General features: G+C 36.3%; 1 protein-coding gene across 1 annotated transcript in view; it reads left to right on the top strand.

Moving 5' to 3' along the window:
* Positions 1–18581, top strand: part of LOC144264695 (RNA exonuclease 1 homolog) — a 28550-nt gene extending 9969 nt beyond the window's left edge. Inside the window, exons 5-16 of the mRNA XM_077816477.1 lie at positions 1163–1305; positions 3678–3815; positions 5868–5982; positions 6241–6303; positions 6843–6992; positions 7676–7789; positions 9176–9249; positions 10225–10335; positions 10871–10986; positions 11955–12093; positions 13269–13389; positions 18458–18581. Coding sequence (XP_077672603.1) covers positions 1163–1305; positions 3678–3815; positions 5868–5982; positions 6241–6303; positions 6843–6992; positions 7676–7789; positions 9176–9249; positions 10225–10335; positions 10871–10986; positions 11955–12093; positions 13269–13389; positions 18458–18549 — 1376 coding nt within the window. The 3' untranslated portion in view covers positions 18550–18581. The remainder of the gene's footprint in view (positions 1–1162; positions 1306–3677; positions 3816–5867; positions 5983–6240; positions 6304–6842; positions 6993–7675; positions 7790–9175; positions 9250–10224; positions 10336–10870; positions 10987–11954; positions 12094–13268; positions 13390–18457) is intronic.
* The last annotated feature ends 1021 nt before the right edge of the window (positions 18582–19602 follow it).

Below are 19602 nucleotides of genomic sequence, written 5' to 3'. Positions count from 1 at the left end.
AGTGGTTCTCAAACTGGAGGTCAAGATCCCATTTTAATGGGGTTGCCAGGGCCAGCGTTAGACTTGCTGGGGCCCAAGCCTAAGCCCTGCCGCCCAGGGCTGATGCCAAAGCCTGAGGGCTTTAGCCCAGGGCAGTAAGACTTGGGCTCCAGACCCCCTTAGTAATTTTTGTTGTCAGAAGCGGGTCTCAGTGCAAAGAAGTTTGAGAACCGCTGCTCTAGTTTGAAAGAAAATACCAAAAACTTAACATTTGGATAGCTCTAGTTTCATGCTGACATTAAACCCATCATGGCACTATTCTAATTTTAAAAGTATACCTCTTTTAACTCTAATAAATTAATTTTTTAAAAGAACAAGTACTCGCTACCAATTGTTGTGCTGTTAAATTGTTCTTTGTTGTTTTTTTTTAAAGTTCGTTCTTTGCTATGTGAAAGACCCTTTTAAAGAAGGGAAACTATGTAGTCATTGTTGTCAAATGCCCAAAGTCTTTATATATTGGAAAAATATTTTTTCCTCTTAATTTTTCAGCTAGTGATTTTAGGTATTTACTAACAAGGCCTTTGGGCCAGAATACTCCATGTAGTAACTCCACTGATGTCAAGTATTACACTAGGGATTAATTTAGTACTTTATATGTAGCCTGAAGGATTTTTGGTTGTACAAGCCTGGCTTTTCAGCTCGTTAATTTCAAATGAGCATATGTAATTTAGAATGTAATTGATGCGTGAGTGTTTCTCATGCTGTATAAATGTCTTCTCACTTTCTAGTCCCTTCAACAGTGTGGTAGAAATTGGTGCCAAGTGGATCTATTTAGCACAGTGGTGGGAGGCCCATCAGGATAATCCACTGGCAGGCCACGACACAGTTTGTTTACATCGACCATCCGCAGGCAAGGCCACCCGCAGCTCCCAAACTTACTCCCAGAGCCTGATCCTTTTCCCGCACCCAGACTCCCTCTGAGAGCCTGCACCCCCTCCTGCATCCAAACTCCTTCCCAGAGCCTTAGGCAGGTGAGGGGAAGGGGGGCAGGCCTTGGACCTGTTCTGGGCACCACCAAAAATTATACAAACCTGCTGTCTCTGCCACTTGATGAAAGGGGATTGAGTAGTAAAACTTCATTCTTAATGAATAACTATGTAATAACTACCTTCTGTTGTTTCAGTATGTTTAAATTTGCTTGAAGTTCAACCTGTGGCAACCAGCAGTGGTCAACTGAATGTATTCCTTCAAGGAAATGCTGTAACAGCAATGCCATGCAGACCTTCTAATATTTCAGTAAAAAGGATTGCTCCTATGCCTATTAAGGTACTATAGTAGTAGTAAAATGTATGTGCACATATATGCCCAAATACTGCAGTTATCAGGAAAAACTCCTATTGATTTAATGCAGAGTCTTGCTTGCTAAGCACTGCAGGATATGCAAGTATTAAATGTTAACTTTTTTTCTGAATATTTCACAATCACATCATACAGTAAGTACTGCTTTCAAGTCAATTTAATAAACTAACAATTGATGGTGGTCTGTGTGGTTACAAGTGGCTCAATTTGAGCAATACTGGTATACTAGCAGAACTGTAGCTCATTCTCCTGCCTTCTCATAACTATTACCCTTCTGCTGAGAAGTTGCAGATGTCAGGGTATTGCAGGTCGGTTTCTTGTGGGAATAGGTAGCAGTGATTAGGTGTCTGGATATTATTGTTGCATGTTTTACTTACACTAAATATAGCAGACCTTGAACAGAGGTGGTCAGGCAGCATGTAGGCAATTTTTTCTTTCAGGAATCTTAGCCAAATCACCAGTGGTAGGTTTCAGGGAGTCTTGGGGGTTTCTCTGCCCCAAGAATTTACTAGTCAGAGATTAAGGAAGAGAGCAAAATATCCTGCTGGTAACTGCTCTTCCAAAAAGAAAATCTCACAACTAACAATGCAGCATTTCTTAAAAGGCTGAACAGTGCTTGCACACTAAACTTGTTAAACTGTAATACTGTCATCTAACTCCTTCCCCTCCCTCCCATGGTAGAGCTTCACATCAACCTAAAGGTAATTAATGATGGTGTTACTGTGTTCCATAGCTTAATTTAGTCTAGTCAGGCCAAATAAAACTATTGTAACATAGTTTATATCTTATAGTTTACTGGCTAGACTTAATAAAGACAAGTGCATATGAAATTATTTGTACATATGATATTGTGACATAACTTAGCAGGTCTTTGAATTCTAGCAGGTAATGCATGATAGCAGGTTTGTAGGCATAGACATGTTTTACCTTATACAAGATCTCAAGGGGAGGGCTTCTCTGGCTTTATTCAATAAAGGATTTTTCCTCTTCCTAGAAAGCAGAAGTTGAAAGGTTTATAGAAACTCTTCTAATGTGAGTCCAAGTAGTAGTGCGGTGGGTTTGTAGTGTGTTAGCACAGAGGTGCTCTGTCATCTTGAGCAGTCAAATCCTGTGTAGAGTACTGTTGGTCTTGCTTACTTTCAGACAAAGATTCCTCTAATCTTGATTTATTGGCAGAAGGCAGGAAGTATTTTGGGATTAAGTAAAATTCACTTATGGGAGTCTACTTTAAAGTTCTAAGCTTCAGAGTAGACTAGGTAAAATCTACATGTCAAGCAGAATTTCAGTCATCAAATTGAGTTTAAATTAAAAAAAACCTAACCCAGAGTGAATAAATCAGTACAGTAATAGGCATAGTAGGTCAGCCTGCCACCAAAATAACATCTTTTGTAGGCTGTCTATTAAACACAACTTTCAATTAAAACCGTATACTTGATTGCTTCTTCAGTGTTGCTGAAGCAGTTTGAAATGGATTAAAACTTGGTATTTTTGAAGGTTTTAAATACCAAATTCATTTACACTTCAATGATGGTCTGTCCCAGGTACCAGATTGTTTATGCCTGGTTCTCAAACACTTGCTTTTTTGATCTCTCTCAGAACTGCTCTTCTGAAAGGCATTGTGGCTAACATGTTTTCCAGAAAGAGACTTAACAAAATTAGAGGGTGATGAGAATATCCTTATCTTTTTTTTTTTCCTGTTCTTCTACCAAAAGTACTTACTCCTAGATATCTGTGAATATCATTTAGATGGTGATGATCATTCAATATCAATACATAAAAGCCATCTGTTCTGTGAGAATAAGTGTTACTAAGATTACATGTTTTAAGTAAACAGATTGCTTAATAGACCCTGTTTGGACAAAATTTTAAAATAGGCATGTTCTCACACTAGACTTCTGGACTTGACAGGTTTATCCTCCACTTCTTCTTAAACAAAAAATTAAATTCTATTATGGCAAGCGTTGAAAAATCTTACATCTAATAAAATCAAACTCTTTTGTTCTAAATGACAAAGCTTGTAGATTGTATCAAAATAATTAACTCCTGCAGTGTCTCTTCAGTCTGTGTTTGAATGAAAAATATTTAGAGAGGCCAAAAATAGAAACTGTTGACTATTAGATGATAGCTGGTGCTGGTAACTTTTCCTGAGGGTAACACTGTATTTTATCTAACCCAGCTTTTTGTTTGCTCTTGACTTTTTAAAACTCTTTTAGCTGAAAATTTTTATACATCATTCTGGACTAAATTATTATTTTTTAGTTTGAGTAAAAACTGAGTTATTTATATTATTCAGCTCCTTGTTATAACATGTGAACTAAATATTGAATGTACTCTCTAAGGTTTCTAGTCGGAGAAGGCCTTCTATAATTCCAGAATCTGGATCCAAAGTTCCACATGACACAAGACAACGATATGTCAACTTTTTTGTTGAAGAATATTTGAAAGTTTGTAGAACAATAAATGAAGCTTTTGATAAGGTTTGTATTAATTATGAAGAGAAGCTTTGAAGATATACAACACTTTTTAAAAGTTTAAGTAAACGCACACGTTTGCTATACATGGTTGGGGGAAAATGTTAAAGAACCTTGAGAAAAGACCCCATTAAAATCAAGTATGAGTGTAAGCCATTTGAAAATCTAGTCATTAGCAGACAAAAACTAGCAATTTACTTGGTTTTTCTCTTCTTCCTTACCCCATCCACTTCTCTCATGTTTGTCCAAGTGTAAAATATACTTTGTTGAAACGCTTGGAAGCTATCATACAGGAAACAGTTCCCTTTTAAAATATGTAGGCATTTACATCTTTTATGAGTGGGACTCCCAGGTGAAGAAATTAATACCTTAATGCCATTCATGTTTGTAGTCACCTGTTTGGCAACAATCCTCGCTCAAAAAGCAGCCACAGTGGTCCAGGTCATTGATTTCCCTAGATATTCTATTATTCTGCCCACCCCATCCCAAGTAAATACGTTGAAATTTACTCTAGGATGGGCTCATGGGCTTTAGCAGCCTGGGCAACATCTTCAGTGTGACCCAAATTTCTTGATTATTGCAAATTTGACGGCCTTCTGTGACGCCATTCTGCTAGGGTCCCAGGTAAATGCCTGTAATTCAATTTCTAGTGAAAACACGCATTGTAACATCTTGATGTTGCTCTTAAAAATAAAATAACTTGCTATGTTTCCTTGTTTTCTCCCTTCACGGTATTATTCCTTTTACAATACTGTATTGTATACCTTTATGTATTTTCTGTCTTTTTCACTATATGTTTTTAAGGTATAATATTTCTTTACTGTTTAAGTATTTCCTCTTCAGTGTCTTCCTAGTATTTGTTCTCTCCAGGTATCCTCATTGTTTTCAGTTGTTCCTTGTTTCTGTGCTTCAAGTTCTCCTAATTTCTTTCCTTTATTCTTTCTTTCATTTTCCTACCCTCAGGGATGGTCTTCACTACAGGGCTATTGACGCTGCTGCAGTCTATGCAGCAGGGGTCGATTTAGCAGGTCTAGTGAAAACCTGCTAAATCAACAGCAGAACGCTCTCCGGTTGATCCTGGTACTCCACCTCTCCAAGAAGAGTAAGGGAAGTCAGCCAGAGAGCATCTCCCGCGGGTGCAGCACAGTGAAGACTCCGGGGTAAGTCGATCTAAGCTATGTTGACTTCAGCTACGTTATTCACGTAGCTGGTGTAGCATGACTTAGGACGACTTACCCTGGTAGTAAAGACAAGCTCTTGGTCTCTTACTGATTTCTTCTCCGCTCCCCCCCCCCCCCCAATTTGCCACATGTAAAACCAAGGAGAGGGGAAGTAGTTGTTGTCTCCGAAGAAAGGAACAAATTTTTGCTGTCAAGTGTTCTCCAAAGCAGAAAGCCAGGTTCACTGCAGCACATTCAATCTACAAACCTATCTCATTAGCTCTTCTTTCCTCTTCTGTCAAATTGCTTGATGTCATTCAACTTCTTCCACTACACCTTTACAGGAGGAAGCTTGGGGAAATTTTCCGAGCCCTAAAAATGTTATAGCATCTACTGACTTCTTCTGGGATGTTCTGTGGTATTGCTAATATCTGTCCCCGAGTGTCATAGTCTCCAAAGGAAACCTTGACTATTATTTTTCCTTCTACGCAAGAAAATCTTTAGACTTTTTAATGTTACACTATGTTTCACTTAGTTGTATAATGGTGCTCTTTATATTCTTCAATTTCATCTATTTGCAAGATAAGATTTATATTTAGGATTTGATTTAAAGTATCACTTATTTTCACTCAGAGGTGTGTTCACTTTCAAGGGCCTGACTTAACTTTCTAGTTCCTGAAATGGAGTTTTTTCTAAATATTACTTCCAAATATTTATACAACTTATTAAAAGATTATTGTATATGATTGATGTAGCACTTAAGTTTCTAGGACACTTCAGCTTGAAATTGTTGTCAGTTCTGACTGCAAAACCATCTTAGATTCTGACTAACACAGCTCTGCAAAATTTACAATAAGCTATATGCCCTTAAATTTTTGTCTTACTCTTTTAAATGTAGGCATTGGTAGAAGAAAAAGCAATTTATGATCGTTGTGGCAGTAAAAATATGTATCTGAACATAGCTGTGAACACCCTTAAAAAGCTGAGGGATCAAGGTAGTCTCTCTCCAAATGGTAAGAAATTATGTAGGGGCACGGGGAGGTAGAAAGGAGTGATGATGTCTGACAGAGATAAAGGTCATTCTATTTTGCATCATTACTGATGATTTTATTTAAATTATTTTGGTGTAAACATGCTTCTAAAAAGCTACCAAGGATATACAATGTTTTAATTCTTAAACACTTTCACTGTAACTGCCACAGGAAATCTGAAGTTTGAACATGCCATTTAAAAGATTTAAAAATCTGTTCAAAGTGTGTTTCTATTTTTAGGGCAGTCTTGTGGCAGCAGATGTACTAATGCAACTGGATCTAGAAAATTGGAAGAGAAGAACGGTAAAACAATCTGATAGTTCTTACCTAAAATATGTAACTTCCCCCATTTACATATAAACTGGGGCAACTTTTTTCAACATTAAATAAATTTTCATTCAGAGTTTCCTGGTCTTTCTCCTATTGTTAGATTTTTTTTACATATCAGCCCCAAATGCCACCCATGACCAACATACTACCAACTTCTAAAACAGAATGAGGATGCTATTTTTCAAATCACTGATGTTTCAAATTTGTTTTTAAAGACAAAGAAAGAATTGAATTTCTATCTGAAGTGAGAATGCAAAACCATAATCTGAAAAGCAACCTTTTGTTAGTGTTAAGTAGTAACTTGTTGGAAGTCATTTTAATATCTTACTCTACGTAGGGTTTTGTTTTTTGTTAATTTTGGTTGCTGTCAGAGATGTGATCAGGTAAACAAACTGTAAAATGATTGCGTATAACTGAAGCAAAACCTTAAATGTGCATCTAAGATGTCCAATTCATGTTTGTTTTTGAAATTCGTTGTCTTACCTGCCCTAACCCATCTTAAATGCTGTTAGATTTTACAGGAATTGTTCTCTATAGAATTCTAAAAGATTATGTTCTGACTGAGGAACAGTTGCATGAGAATGGCTACCCACAACCAAATCCTGAAAAACCTGGCAGTGCTATATTAAGTAATGGAATTACAAAAACAGCTGTATCTGATGGTAAGTAAATGAAACCAGAATTTGGAAATGTTTATCTATAACAGTTGATATGGAAACTGAATTTTTTTTTTCATACAAAACTTCTTCCTCTTATCTGGTATATATTGTATTGAAATTTGTGTACAATAGTGTTAGGTAACTACTTGGACCCTGATTGTTGAAGTTACAAAATTCTTTGTTTTACTCTCAAATAATTCCATTAATTTTAGTAGAACTATTCCCGAGTGAAATTCTTGTTCAGAATTGTGTATTCTGTCCACAGTGCTGTATTAGTAAACCAGAAAGGTTCGAGAGTCTTTGACTTAAGTAGTTGGATTAATAAAAGATACTTCAAGAATTGAATTTGTGAGTTTTTAAAAAAGGCTTTCTTGTTAAGAATAAACTTTTTAAAATTCTTATAACTGATGCATATATCAGAATTATGCTGCAAGAATTCATATTTATTTTAGTGCTAAAATGTTTTTTGTCATTAATTTGACCAGCCTTGAAAAACTTGTCATAAAAATATATTTACTTATCTAAGCAAGTAGTTACTGTGCCTATCACTTACCCTGATGATTGAAAAGGAAGAAAATCTTATATTGTTTCACTTGTCCAGAGTGAGGAAACCTTTTCTAATGGGCAAGTAGAATTATTTCAAGGCTGAATTTTAATTAGTCCTTGAACTATCATATTTCTTTCAGCTTCCAAAAGAGTATGTTGTAGATGTGGAGAAATATACACTGTTACTGCTTCAGGAAAGCACATTCGTAAAGAAGAATGCAACTACCATTCTGGTAGAGTACTAAGACAAAAAGGTTAGTATAGTTGGTGTTCACTCTTGATGTAAGCCACAATCAAAAATCATGTAAAAGAACTTTTTAATGGCTAATGTTTCATATTATGATGCTGTTCACAATCTTGAAGTGTGTGTGATAAAACTAGAAATATCTGCTGTGCATTGGGGATTGTGGATACCACACGACGTATCAAATTTCCATGTGTAAGAAGCCTGGGTTCTACCGACCTGGACACACCACCATGGAGTCAAGTACAGGTGCATTAAAACATGTCTCTTGATTGAGGAAAGTTTTGTTATAGGTGGAGCTGGTCGTGACCCCTTTATTTAAGTCGTTTTAATACTGTTTGTTTTAAAAGGTCTTTTTCATTTCTTTTGAGAAGCAGTAATACCCTGCTGTTTATAACCAGCATTTGAAACTCAGCAGGGAGAAAGCCCTGGAGTCAGGGTAGTGCCTTTTCTTTGCCTCATGAAGTTCTTTTCAGGTTTGGCTGAGAAGCTTCTGAAAATCACAGTTTCCTTTTAGTCACTTTAGCTGTGGAACTCACCCTTCCCAGACCAGCATATTGCCCCAATGGTTCATCCTTTCCCCCATCAGGAGGCAGCACATGAGGAAGGAGCTCCTGTTTCTTCCTGATATAGAAGTGGGAAGGGCCGGGCCTGGCTCCCCTCAAGGCCCTTTCTGAGATACAGCAGGTGGCCCATTTCCATCGTATTCTGGTGCCAGCTAACATAAATAATCCTGTAGCTCAATTTGTGCTGCAATGCCCAAGGTTCAGGATTCAAAATCAACTAATGATGCATGATTTGGGGGGGAGGGGAAAGGCTTGGTAGAGTTGCACAAAATATCATTTGTGTTTACCTTTTTATTTAAAAAACAAAACACCAACAAATAACAAAAAAAATTGAAGAACATTATCTAGGTTGAAATATCAAGCATTCAAAAGTTAGGAAATGCCAGTATTTAGATCTTGTAATGCATACATTCAAGGGGACAGAATGAAGGCTTCACAAGCAACCTAAGTTTTTGCAGTGTCTGTCGTAAGTCCTTGTCTTTGCCACATAGAAAAATGTTACTTAATGTAGGGTTTTTTTGTATGTAATAAATATATAATTTAGAATCTAAACTAGAGATGACCATTTACTGAATCTTCTAGCCTCTGCCCAAGAATGACCCTGGGAAGTCTACATGAGTTGAAGAAAATGGGGCGAACTTCTGGCATGGTTAACTTCATTTACTAAAGAAACTTTACGTTCACTCAAAGTAGAAAAAGAAACCAAAATTAAACTTTACTTTATTCTTTTGTAGTGACCGATGGAAAAGTAAACTGCTTATTCCAAACAAGTACTGATTTGTTTCAGCTGTTTGACTGTTTTTTGATTTTTCCTTTCACTTTTATGGCAGTTCCTGGTGGCTTGGAAACACGGTATAGCTGTTGTGAAGGAGTAGTTGGGTCTCCTGGATGCCAGGTTGCAAAGGTAGGAACATGTTAGCATTGCTTCTCAAATTTTTTCATAAGGGGGATCACATATTAAGAAAGTGTCTCAAGGACCCACTTCCCTTTCCACTCCGACAGCAGGGGATGTGTACTTTTGATCACAAAATAGCCCTGTGGCTATTTTCATGGAAATGTAATAGGAAAGTAATTACTCTGAAACCTGTAACAGCCGTGTTAGTCTGTATTCGTAAAAAGAAAAGGAGTACTTGTGGCACCTTGGAGACTAACCAATTTGTTTGAGCATAAGCTTTCGTGAGCTACAGCTCACTTCATCGTGAGCTGTAGCTCACAAAAGCTTATGCTCAAATAAATTGGTTAGTCTCTAAGGTTCCACAAGTACTCCTTTTCTTTTTACGAATACAAATTGTATTGTTTCAGCTATTTCTAATATAATTAGGGTGGTTTTTCCAAAAAGAATAGTGTCTAATTTTGCTTATTTTTATGTGCCCTTCTCCTCAATTCATTTCTTCCTTCAGGAAAAAAAAGAGAGCCAGCACCTTGTGACCAGCCAGTTACCCATGGCCCACCAGTTGTCATAGATCACAGTTTACGAATCACTATCTTTACAGAAATTTAGGTTTCTATACTAAGAGTTAGTAGGTTGAGTGGAGAATGTTAAATAAAGGGCTCTCTTGTTTAACTTTAGTCTGAATCAAAGATAAGTTACACACTCAGCAATTTGAATAACACTTGGTCTACACTTAAAATGTAGGTTGACAGATTTACATTTCCCAGAGATGTGAAAAATCCACATCACTGAATGAAATAGCTATTCTAACCTAACCCCCCAGTGTAGATGCAGCTAGGTTGATGGAAAAATTTCCCTTGATCTAGCTACGTTTGGATGGGGAGATTTTCACATCAGTGTAGGACCACTATCTATAGTATGGGGTTATGCCTGCATAGCAATAAGACACTTACTAATCACATTTTAATGCTAATGGAAACTTCACAGCTCCATGTCCATGATGGCCGAAAGGAAAACCTGGAAGGCTTCGTGCAGATGTTTATCAAACTAACTCCAGCTGATGGAAATCATGGTGTGTTTGCACTCGACTGTGAGATGGTATGGTTAACTTTAGGCTTCTTGAAATATTAGCTCAAACCAAATATTTGTCAGTTACTTTTGAATGTTGCTTCATAGGAAATACTGTGTATAATTCTCTTCTAGGAATAAGAAGTGGTGGAATGGGTTTTCATTAAGATTTAGGCTGAACTGGGTGCATTCTATCTAATGAAGAATACCACCAAATTGGAGGCTGTTTAGTGTTACCTAAATAAAACTTGACTGCTGTTACGACATCCAGAGACTGCTCATTCCTTAAGGAAAGATTGAGATGGAATCAATATAGAGAAACTTAACTGTTGTGGCAATTTGTGGTTTTGTTTTTTTGGGGGGTTTTTTTGGGGGGGCGGTTTTTTTTGGACGGGAAACAAAACTTCTTAAAAGTGTGGCTGCAGGAAAGGGTAGGTATAACTATTATTTGGACCCCACAGTAACTGTGTGGTTCCTTAATGTTACATACCTTGTATAAAGAGCAAAAGGCACAGAGGTGACACACTCTAAATTCTCATTTAACACTTGTTTTGTTTTCTTTTAGTGTTACACAACACAAGGTCTGGAACTTACTAGAGTGACAGTGGTTGATTCCAACCTACAGGTTGCCTATGATACACTTGTTAAACCAGATAATGAAATCATAGACTATAATACTAGGTATGTGTATCTTTAATAAAAAAAATAAAAAAACCTATAACATTTGAAGATGATAGTGCCTTAATTCACAAACTGTTGATTTTAATGGAAAAAAAACTCCAGTTCTGAGAAGTTCAGTATATATTTTCTATATTTACTTTTTTAAAGCTGTTTCTTCTACTTATTGTAGGTAAACTTGGATACAAAACAATTGGCTACCGGCTTTAAGTTAAACAAAAACCTCTTTTCTACATTATGTAAATTTTCCCCTGTTTTTCCCAAACGGATAGCTGCATTTTCATGTGACTTTACTTAAAAATCTAGAGATGTTGATGTTTGTGATCCCTGTCTGAAGCATCGCAACTTTTAAATAACGAACTTTAAAATATACTGGAGTAAGATTTGATGAAATGTGACTGCTATTAATGCAGATTCTGTACATGTCCCATCTCCCTGCCTGCCAGTCAGGCAAGAGGCATCCATCCTGGATGCAAAAGTTTTTTGGCTCCAGCCTCCTCAGGATCCTCATGCATTCCGTTCCAAAGTTTTGATTTGTGCCTTTGCTGAAGTAGTAGCAAATGTCTTAAGGCAAGGCAACCTTTTAGAGTCTTTTGCTTTTTACCTGCTCTGATTCACAATCAAAGAGGAGGAGGAAGAAGCCCAGAAAATACCCAGTCTGTGGTTCTTGCTTCAATCTCTCTCAATAACGGGGCCTGTGTCCTTGTAGTACCCCAAATCCTCCTCCATTCCAGGCTTATGTGGACAATCTGCAGCCAGCTGTCACAGTATGTTTTCTGAAAGCAGGGCCAAAGCCAGTAACCTCATTATCCTTCACCTATGCTGGAGAGGAGAATAAAAATTGGTCTACTGGGTTCCAAAGCTGGCTAGAGTTAATTTGAATGCTACAAAAAGGAGTCCAGAGACTACCTCTTCCCACTGTTCACTTGCTATATTTCTCACTTCCTGAAGCTCTTTTAAATCTATCTTAGATTTTCTGGAGTGACAGAAGAGGACTTGAAGAACATTACGTCATCTATTCGGGATGTGCAGGCAATATTGCTAAACTTATTCAGTGCAGATACTATTTTAATTGGACACAGCTTAGAAAATGATTTATTTGCTCTTAAGGTAAAACATTTAAGCATTAGTTCTATGAAATTTCTACAAGATTTTTTTAAACCTGTGCTGTCATTAACTTTAACTTCAAAGCAGCTGGTCTTCAGGAGAATATCTTTAGGATAGAACTGAACTTATTGCAGGATATAATGGTGCCCAGTTAAAATAATGAATTAAGAAATAAAAGTTAAGATTTTGTCAGATTAATTTGTCAGCATTACACATGCTGTTTTATCATTTTTATATATATCAGTGATATGAAAGCTATTCATTTCATACTTAGATACAGAATAGAGAGAGATATAACACAAGCAAGAAAACTTCACTGAAAATTTCACTTTTCCTTTTTTTGTGCTTTTAACTATGCAGTTTCACATCACCCTTGCATTATATTTTCCTTCTTATTAAATGGGGGGAAAAAATCTGCTACTATTTGTCTTTTTAGCATAAACTCCAGTGAATTCGCCAACCGCTTATAATTGCCATAAAACAGTCAGTGCACACTTAAATAATTGAGCATATATTTGTACTGAATCACTGCTGAAGCAAGCATAGTTAAACACAAAACTGCTTGCTGCATGTATTCAGTACCCAGGTTTCTAACAATTTATTGGACTGACACTAGTTATTTTTAAACCTGTGAAAGGCACTAGTACTCAATGGAAGATTTCAGCCAAAAGTAAAAAAGAAAAAAGCATTTGGCAATCCTAGTAGGGAGTCATTGCCATTGATTAATATTCAGAAGCTAAAATTATGAATTTTTTTATACTACATATGAACTCATCAGGGTGCTTTTCATACAGTTTTCTGGCAAGAATAAAAAGTGGTAAAATATTTGCTTGTGGCCTAAAAATAGAGTTGATTGTTAATTTGATGTGCAGTCAACTAAAGTCTAGATCATGTAATATACATAACACATTGCAGAACATATAGAGACAGCCCCTGCCCTTAAGAATTTAAACTCTAATGAGGCCAGATAAAACATAGAACAGGAATAGTATGAAGAAATCAAGGATGAGACCAGTTTAAGGTTTTAATGAAGGAAATGGGTTATAAGAAGGGTGATGGGGCAGTGCTTTAACCATGAGATAATTTTTAAGAACAGTTTTATTTTATTAAAGGAAAAATGTAATTGGACTTGTGATCACGGATGTACTTAACATAGACCACTGCATTTTTTTTAACAGCTGATTCATAACACTGTTGTGGACACAGCAGTGGTGTTTCCTCATCGGCTAGGCTTGCCTCATAAAAGAGCACTTAGAAATCTAATGGCTGATTACCTCAGACGAATTATTCAAGATGATGGTAGGAGCTTATTTTAGTTTCTATATAAACCATTGGTGATTTGCATAAAAAAAGAAAAGTACCAAGCAACAACCTAATCTAATAGTACGGTTGTTGCCCTTTTAAAAACTTGCTAACTTTGTCTTAGATGAAATTGCCTCAGTATTTGCAGTGTTCATTGTAGTATATACATAAAATACTGCAAGTATAGATGTGGAAGTAAAGGCAAAATTGTCATGTTTAACTTGCCAACTATTATTTTTCTTTGTGGGAATGACACTCTTAGTTTCACAAATTAAGGTATAGAATCTTGTGTAAGATTGCATTTTACATTGGTTGCACTTTAACATTTCTTCACTTTTGAGGTTCTCTTCTCCATTTTCTCTCCCAGCGGGAATTAACTTTCAAAGTGCAACTTGTGTACCTATGTTTCAACCATTTTCATCTATGCACATGTCAGTTATTTTGGAGGATTACTTTTAGTCCAATTATCAAATGTAACATTCAGTAATTTTTTAGTATTTTCTCTCTCCTAGAGGGAAAAGTTCTAACAGTGACTTCAGTTTTTTAAACAAAATTCTTTATACAAAACCAATGTATGTATCAAATGTATAGAAATAGCATGATTTCCTTGCTCATATATCTACAAGTAGCACTAAAAGGAGGGAAGACCAATTTGAGGGAGTAAAAAAATGTCTGAGAGGCAAAATGGAAAACGTAATGGGTTATGGCTGATAAATATTTTACATGCATGTTTTAAACACAGATTCACATATGCTAGCTAGAGACCTGATACACACGGGTTTTTGTTAGGATACAAAATACCATCCTTAAAATTTCATTGGATTTCAGTTTTAAAATCATAAAAATGAATTGCTCAATTGGGCTTAAAAGAAGAATCAGTAAAACTACATACAGTGTACATGTACAATTACTTCTATAGAATAAAATGAGACGTGCTGTACATTATTAGTCATCTGATTGAAAGCACTATTTTAATGAGTTCCCAGACACACTTTTTTGAGTCTTTAAAAAAAAAAAATTGAAACTGCCCACAGTACTTCAGATTAGCACTTTTGAATTTAGCTTTTTAACACAGTTCTTCAAATTCTGTCTTGGCGACAGTTCTCATTTTCAGAGTGCTTCTATTTGCTGTATGGCAGTCCAACTGAATGACACATAAGGGTGCTTGGGGAGGAAAAGGGGCAAAAAGGGAATTCCAAGGAAGAGCAGGCACAACCTTTAAGCTGCAATATTGCGTGGAAGCTGGATTGTATTTCAAATGAGTAGAACCGTTAGATGCAAGATTTTTGGTATCCTCTGGAGCCAATAGCCTGCCTACCTTAAAAATAAACCATGAAGGATCTCATTTATCTTAACCTACATTTTTTCCCAAAGTAATTATGTTTGATTCTGAATCTATATTAATCTGCCATAACAGTTGAGGACAACGAAAATGGATATCATTAGGGCTACTAAATGTAAGGCTTATATTTTACAGTTTTCCTTTTTTAAAATATAATTACACTCCAAACTTTTTTGGCTAAATTAATTCGGCCAAAAGTTTTGAACCTATACAAGTTTTGAACTTTTATCTAAATGCATTTGCACTCAAACTCCAGGTCTACGAGGCTCCTAATTTGCAAGTGTCTATGATCATGTGGTCCTAGATGATAAGTTGAAGGCTTCCTTTCAATAAACATTTAGTTTGATGTAAAGGTAAATATTCTCCAAAGATACTCTTGCTCTGTGATCTCACATTCCTTGGCTTCTAAATTCCATACTGCACAAGTTTAAATTATTAAATTGTTAGGCGTAGTTTCCTTGAAACTTACTTTCTGTAGTGCCTACAAAATGTGAATCAATACCTAATATTAATAGGCTTTTTAATAACAGCTAATCAAACAGAAAACGTCCGCACATAATTAGCCAAAGCAATGGCATGATCTTGTTGCTTTTACTTGACTCCTTCCTCATCTGAGTTCCTTCCTGTTATGCCCACTCTGTCATGCCCAGTGTTAGATTGTAAGCACTTCAGGGGCAGGGAACATGTCCGAAATGAGGTGTCTAGCACACTTTTGGATACTATAAAACAAGTGGTGGTGTCCAGAGCTAATGTGGAAATGTTCAATCACATCCTGAACGACTTTCTTCGTAGTCAACGATGTTTGACTTCCATTTAATAGTTTTAATCAGTCAAGTAGTTAAAAGTATTCTACTTTTGATCTCTCCTAAGCAAATATCTGACAGAAGATGACTTGTCCCTTTTGAACTTCTGTGTTTGAATCTTTTTTTCTTGGCTACTTCCTTGTCTTAGAGCTTTGTAATTATAGAGGTACCGTAGCATCTCTACATTAAGGCTGGATTCAGTTTTTCACTTAAAGCAGAGATTCAGAGAATGCAGAAGTCTCTCTTCCCCGAACTAACAGGATGCAATCTGTGGGTGATGTTTGAACTTCTGGGAATTTTCAACTTAATCTGTTAAATTAGATTTAAATCAAACTTTTTAAAAATGGAAAGTATTTTCTCCAGTGTTCTTTGCGGTGTGTGGTTTTTTTATTTTTGTGGGACGAGGAACTCTTAGCAAATGGTTGTCTGTCTGTCTTTCCATATAGCTAAACTCATCTCAAACTTTTCTAGAACATAATTTTAAAGAAATGTACATCTATTAAGCTATTACGTAATTTATTAGGTAATTGGTGCATTTACAAGGGTTCTTCACTTTCAGATCTCAGTCTCCAAGTTTTTAAGTGTATTAACATCCTGGATAAAGGTAGTTCTGAGTGTTTGAGAATTTCATTAATAGTCAATAAATATGTAATTAAACTGGTAACCAGCAATGCAAACTTATACGAACAAAGGTAGAAAATGGTCAGAACTAAATTCATGAAGTTAAAGCCTCTTGTTTGCTCAAATATTGCTTTCTTATGGAAGAAGCTTGCAATATGATGAAGACAACTTTAAGTGTTTTTGTGTAGGATACAAAAGGTCTTTGAAAGGCCTCCATATCATGTTATGACATTGTAATTTGTTTGGAGATGAGACAGTACTTAATACAACATAAAGTAATTACAGAGCAGCTACTTGGTTGTATTCTATTATCTTAACTTGTGCAAATTATAGTTCTTCCAGTGTATCTGAAAAGTACAAGATTCAGGAATCAATACCTCTCTATTGTTTTTCCCTGGTTCCTTTGAGTTAATGGAAATTTTGCTACTTCAGTGAGTTGAGCAGGTGCTATGCAAAAAGAAACTCTCTCATCTTCTTAAATGGTATTAACTCCTCCTTTTGTTTGTACCCATATCACACTTCCCTGTAGATGTTGTTGTTTTTTATATGGTATATGTAATTCTGTTTAAAGCTTGTTTCTAGCCTTTGAACCACCGCTATTTTATATGGTGGCTTATTTTAATAGCTTCTGTGCTAGTTGTTCTGTTGTCTATAAATCTCATGAAACCAAACAGTTCTGTCTGCGTTGGACAACATCCCCCATCAACCACCTTGCCTCATGCTTCCAGATGGAAATGCCCACCATTAGCTCAAAGACAAGGAAAAAGAATGGCTGCCTGCAGGTTCTGAAGGACAAATAGGAAATGAGTTCTGCAGATTTAAATGCTTCAAGGAAGACTGGAAAAGGAATAGATTTTACAGCCTCCTAAACTTTCTGAAATCTTATTGCCAGCCACTGGAGCGTCGTCATTTTTTTTTCCGTTGTTGAAAAATGTTAATGACAAAACAGGCATGAACAACTTTTATTTAAGTCAATAGGAGCTGCAAATGTGTATCTGGAGGGGGAAAAATCTTTTTACCCCAAACCATTCCTCTTAACTTCTATAGAACTTCTATTTTTAGATTTGGCTCTAGCTATTTTTGAAGTTCAATTTTCCCAGCAGGACGTTCTATCAGGTGGTCTCACTCCTAAGGCCAGGTATTGAACTTTTCATTTTTGTGTGGGGCAGAGGCAGATGTGTCTAGTTTTACTATAAAAGCAGTGCATTACTATCCTACCTTCCTAGCTAGATGCTTTCATTTTAAAGTAGACTTGCAAAGATATAAATTAACTGAACTGTGCAATGAGTAGCTGAGACAGTCAAGATATAGATGCATGTGGGTTGTTGAAGGCCAGACTTGATCATTTTTCCAGTGTAGGGTACAGTCCAAACATTTTTCTGTTCTCCTAAAATCATGGATAAGTACAGCTGACAGAAGGTCAGGGAATGCTAACTTCAGTTTAGCTACTCCATATGAGGCAGTTCTACCATTTTTTAGGTTTAAATACTCATTTTTGTTGATATTTCACTATCACTGCTGAAGAGTTCAGTACTCCTTACATGTTATGGAAGTGCTTTTTGCAAATTCCTGTCATCAGACTAAATACTGAATTTCAACTTTGTTACCAGTTTCCTACAAGATATTCAGGTTTGGTCCCTATGTTTGATAGGATGTGTGTGACCAACACAGGAGCCATAACAAATTGCATAAGGAAAAGTATTACATCATTAGTAACAAGCAAACTTACCTTAGAGTATTTTTCAAGGCTGCATACTTAAGACAATTGATCATTCAATGATTTTTTTTCCCCGTTTCTCTATAGGCAGGGATGCTTTATCTCACAAATGATGGGTAAATAAGCGTCTGACATAAATCATGCCACTAACCCTCTCACCCTCAGTTATTGCCCCTCCAACTTCCCATTCCTGAATTAATTTTACTGCTCTATGCCAGTTACATAATTCTGGAACACCACCTTTCGTGTGGGATTTTTTGTCTTTACTTCTGTTTCTCTTCCGTCCTCTATTTTCTCATGTCACTAAATTGTTTTAGATGCACTACCTGTATACGCAGTACGCTCAGATGTCCCAGGTTCATGTAAATATTTGCTATGTTGCTGGTTTTCCATTCTATAGTTCACTAGCCAGTAGTGAAGCCGGGCTCTCTGAAGCAGTCAGTTTTTTTAGAATAATTGACTTTTTTGAATGTTAACTTTGTTCATTTCCTCTATTGTATCTTTTTGTGATGGACACTATCTAATGGAAAAACGTTGCTGTTTACTACTTTTTAAATATGAATATATTTTGTTCCTTCCTAGTTGGTGGCCATGATTCTAGTGAAGATGCTGCTGCTTGTATGGAACTGATGCTTTGGAAAGTAAAGGAGGATACTAAGGGCAGAAAATGGTGATTTTCTTCAAGAACAGAATAATCAACAGGAAGCCACTTCCTTTTCCATAATATTTCAGTATTAACCACTTTTAGTGTGTATTGCAGTCAATGGGCATGACCATAAAAACATTACTAATATTGCCAATACACCAACCATCCTGTAATTACATTAAGTACACTAAGTTCCACAGGTGCTGTCTGCACATCACACCTGAAAAGTCAGTTTCTCTCCTATGTCTCCTCCGTACTGTCCCTCCCCCCCCCCCCAAAAGCGTGGTGTAGAAGAAGAATAAAGTGGAGAAATGCTACAATCTTCACACCTGTGCCAGTTTTCCCCAAGAAAAACTAAATGCAGCTAAAACAGAGAGAAGAAGTTGAGCTACATGTAATCTGTACTCTTGTTTATGGAGAAGCTAATGATTGATCTTTTATTTTGACCTGTTTTTGTTAACCTTGCTTTGGAAAGGTGTTTGGTAGGGTCTTTTTTTTAATGAAGAACAGTTAAAAAGCAATAAGCTGTGTCAGTTACAATCATCAACCTGCAAATTGTTTTTTCCAAATTAAAGGTGTTACTGTTTACGGCAAAGGACATGTTGTCCACTTATTTCTCATGAAGCTACAATTTTTTCTTCATAGACCCATATGTGCTTCCATAATCTGATCTGTAATTTATGCTGTAGCACTAGTTACAGATTTTGGATGTGTTAATGCACAAAATATGAAATTTGGGCAATGTAGGTGGTGTGACTTCTCTTTCTTGGTAGAGAACAGATGATGGAGTGCATTGAAATCCTTCCAGTATTATAGCTCAAACTAGATACCTGTGTCATGTAGAGTGCAATTTTACTTATGCACTCTCCTGTTAAAGATTAATGAAATAATGGAAAGGAAAAAATGACACCAAACCTGTAGGCACTAGTGCAGGGACAATGGGGTAAACAACTCTATTCCAAATCAGTAGCAGGTTAAGTGCCTGCTAGAAATAACCATGTGGTAGAATATTATGCTACAGTACGCCATGACAAATGGTTCTTTGCACAAAGTACACTTAGCTAACGAAAACATAAACAGG

The sequence above is a fragment of the Eretmochelys imbricata genome, chromosome 5, assembly GCF_965152235.1.
Source record: "Eretmochelys imbricata isolate rEreImb1 chromosome 5, rEreImb1.hap1, whole genome shotgun sequence".
NCBI lineage: Eukaryota > Metazoa > Chordata > Testudines > Cheloniidae > Eretmochelys > Eretmochelys imbricata.
The sequence above is the reverse complement of the archived record's forward strand: the minus strand, read 5'-3'. Positions and strand labels throughout refer to the sequence as shown.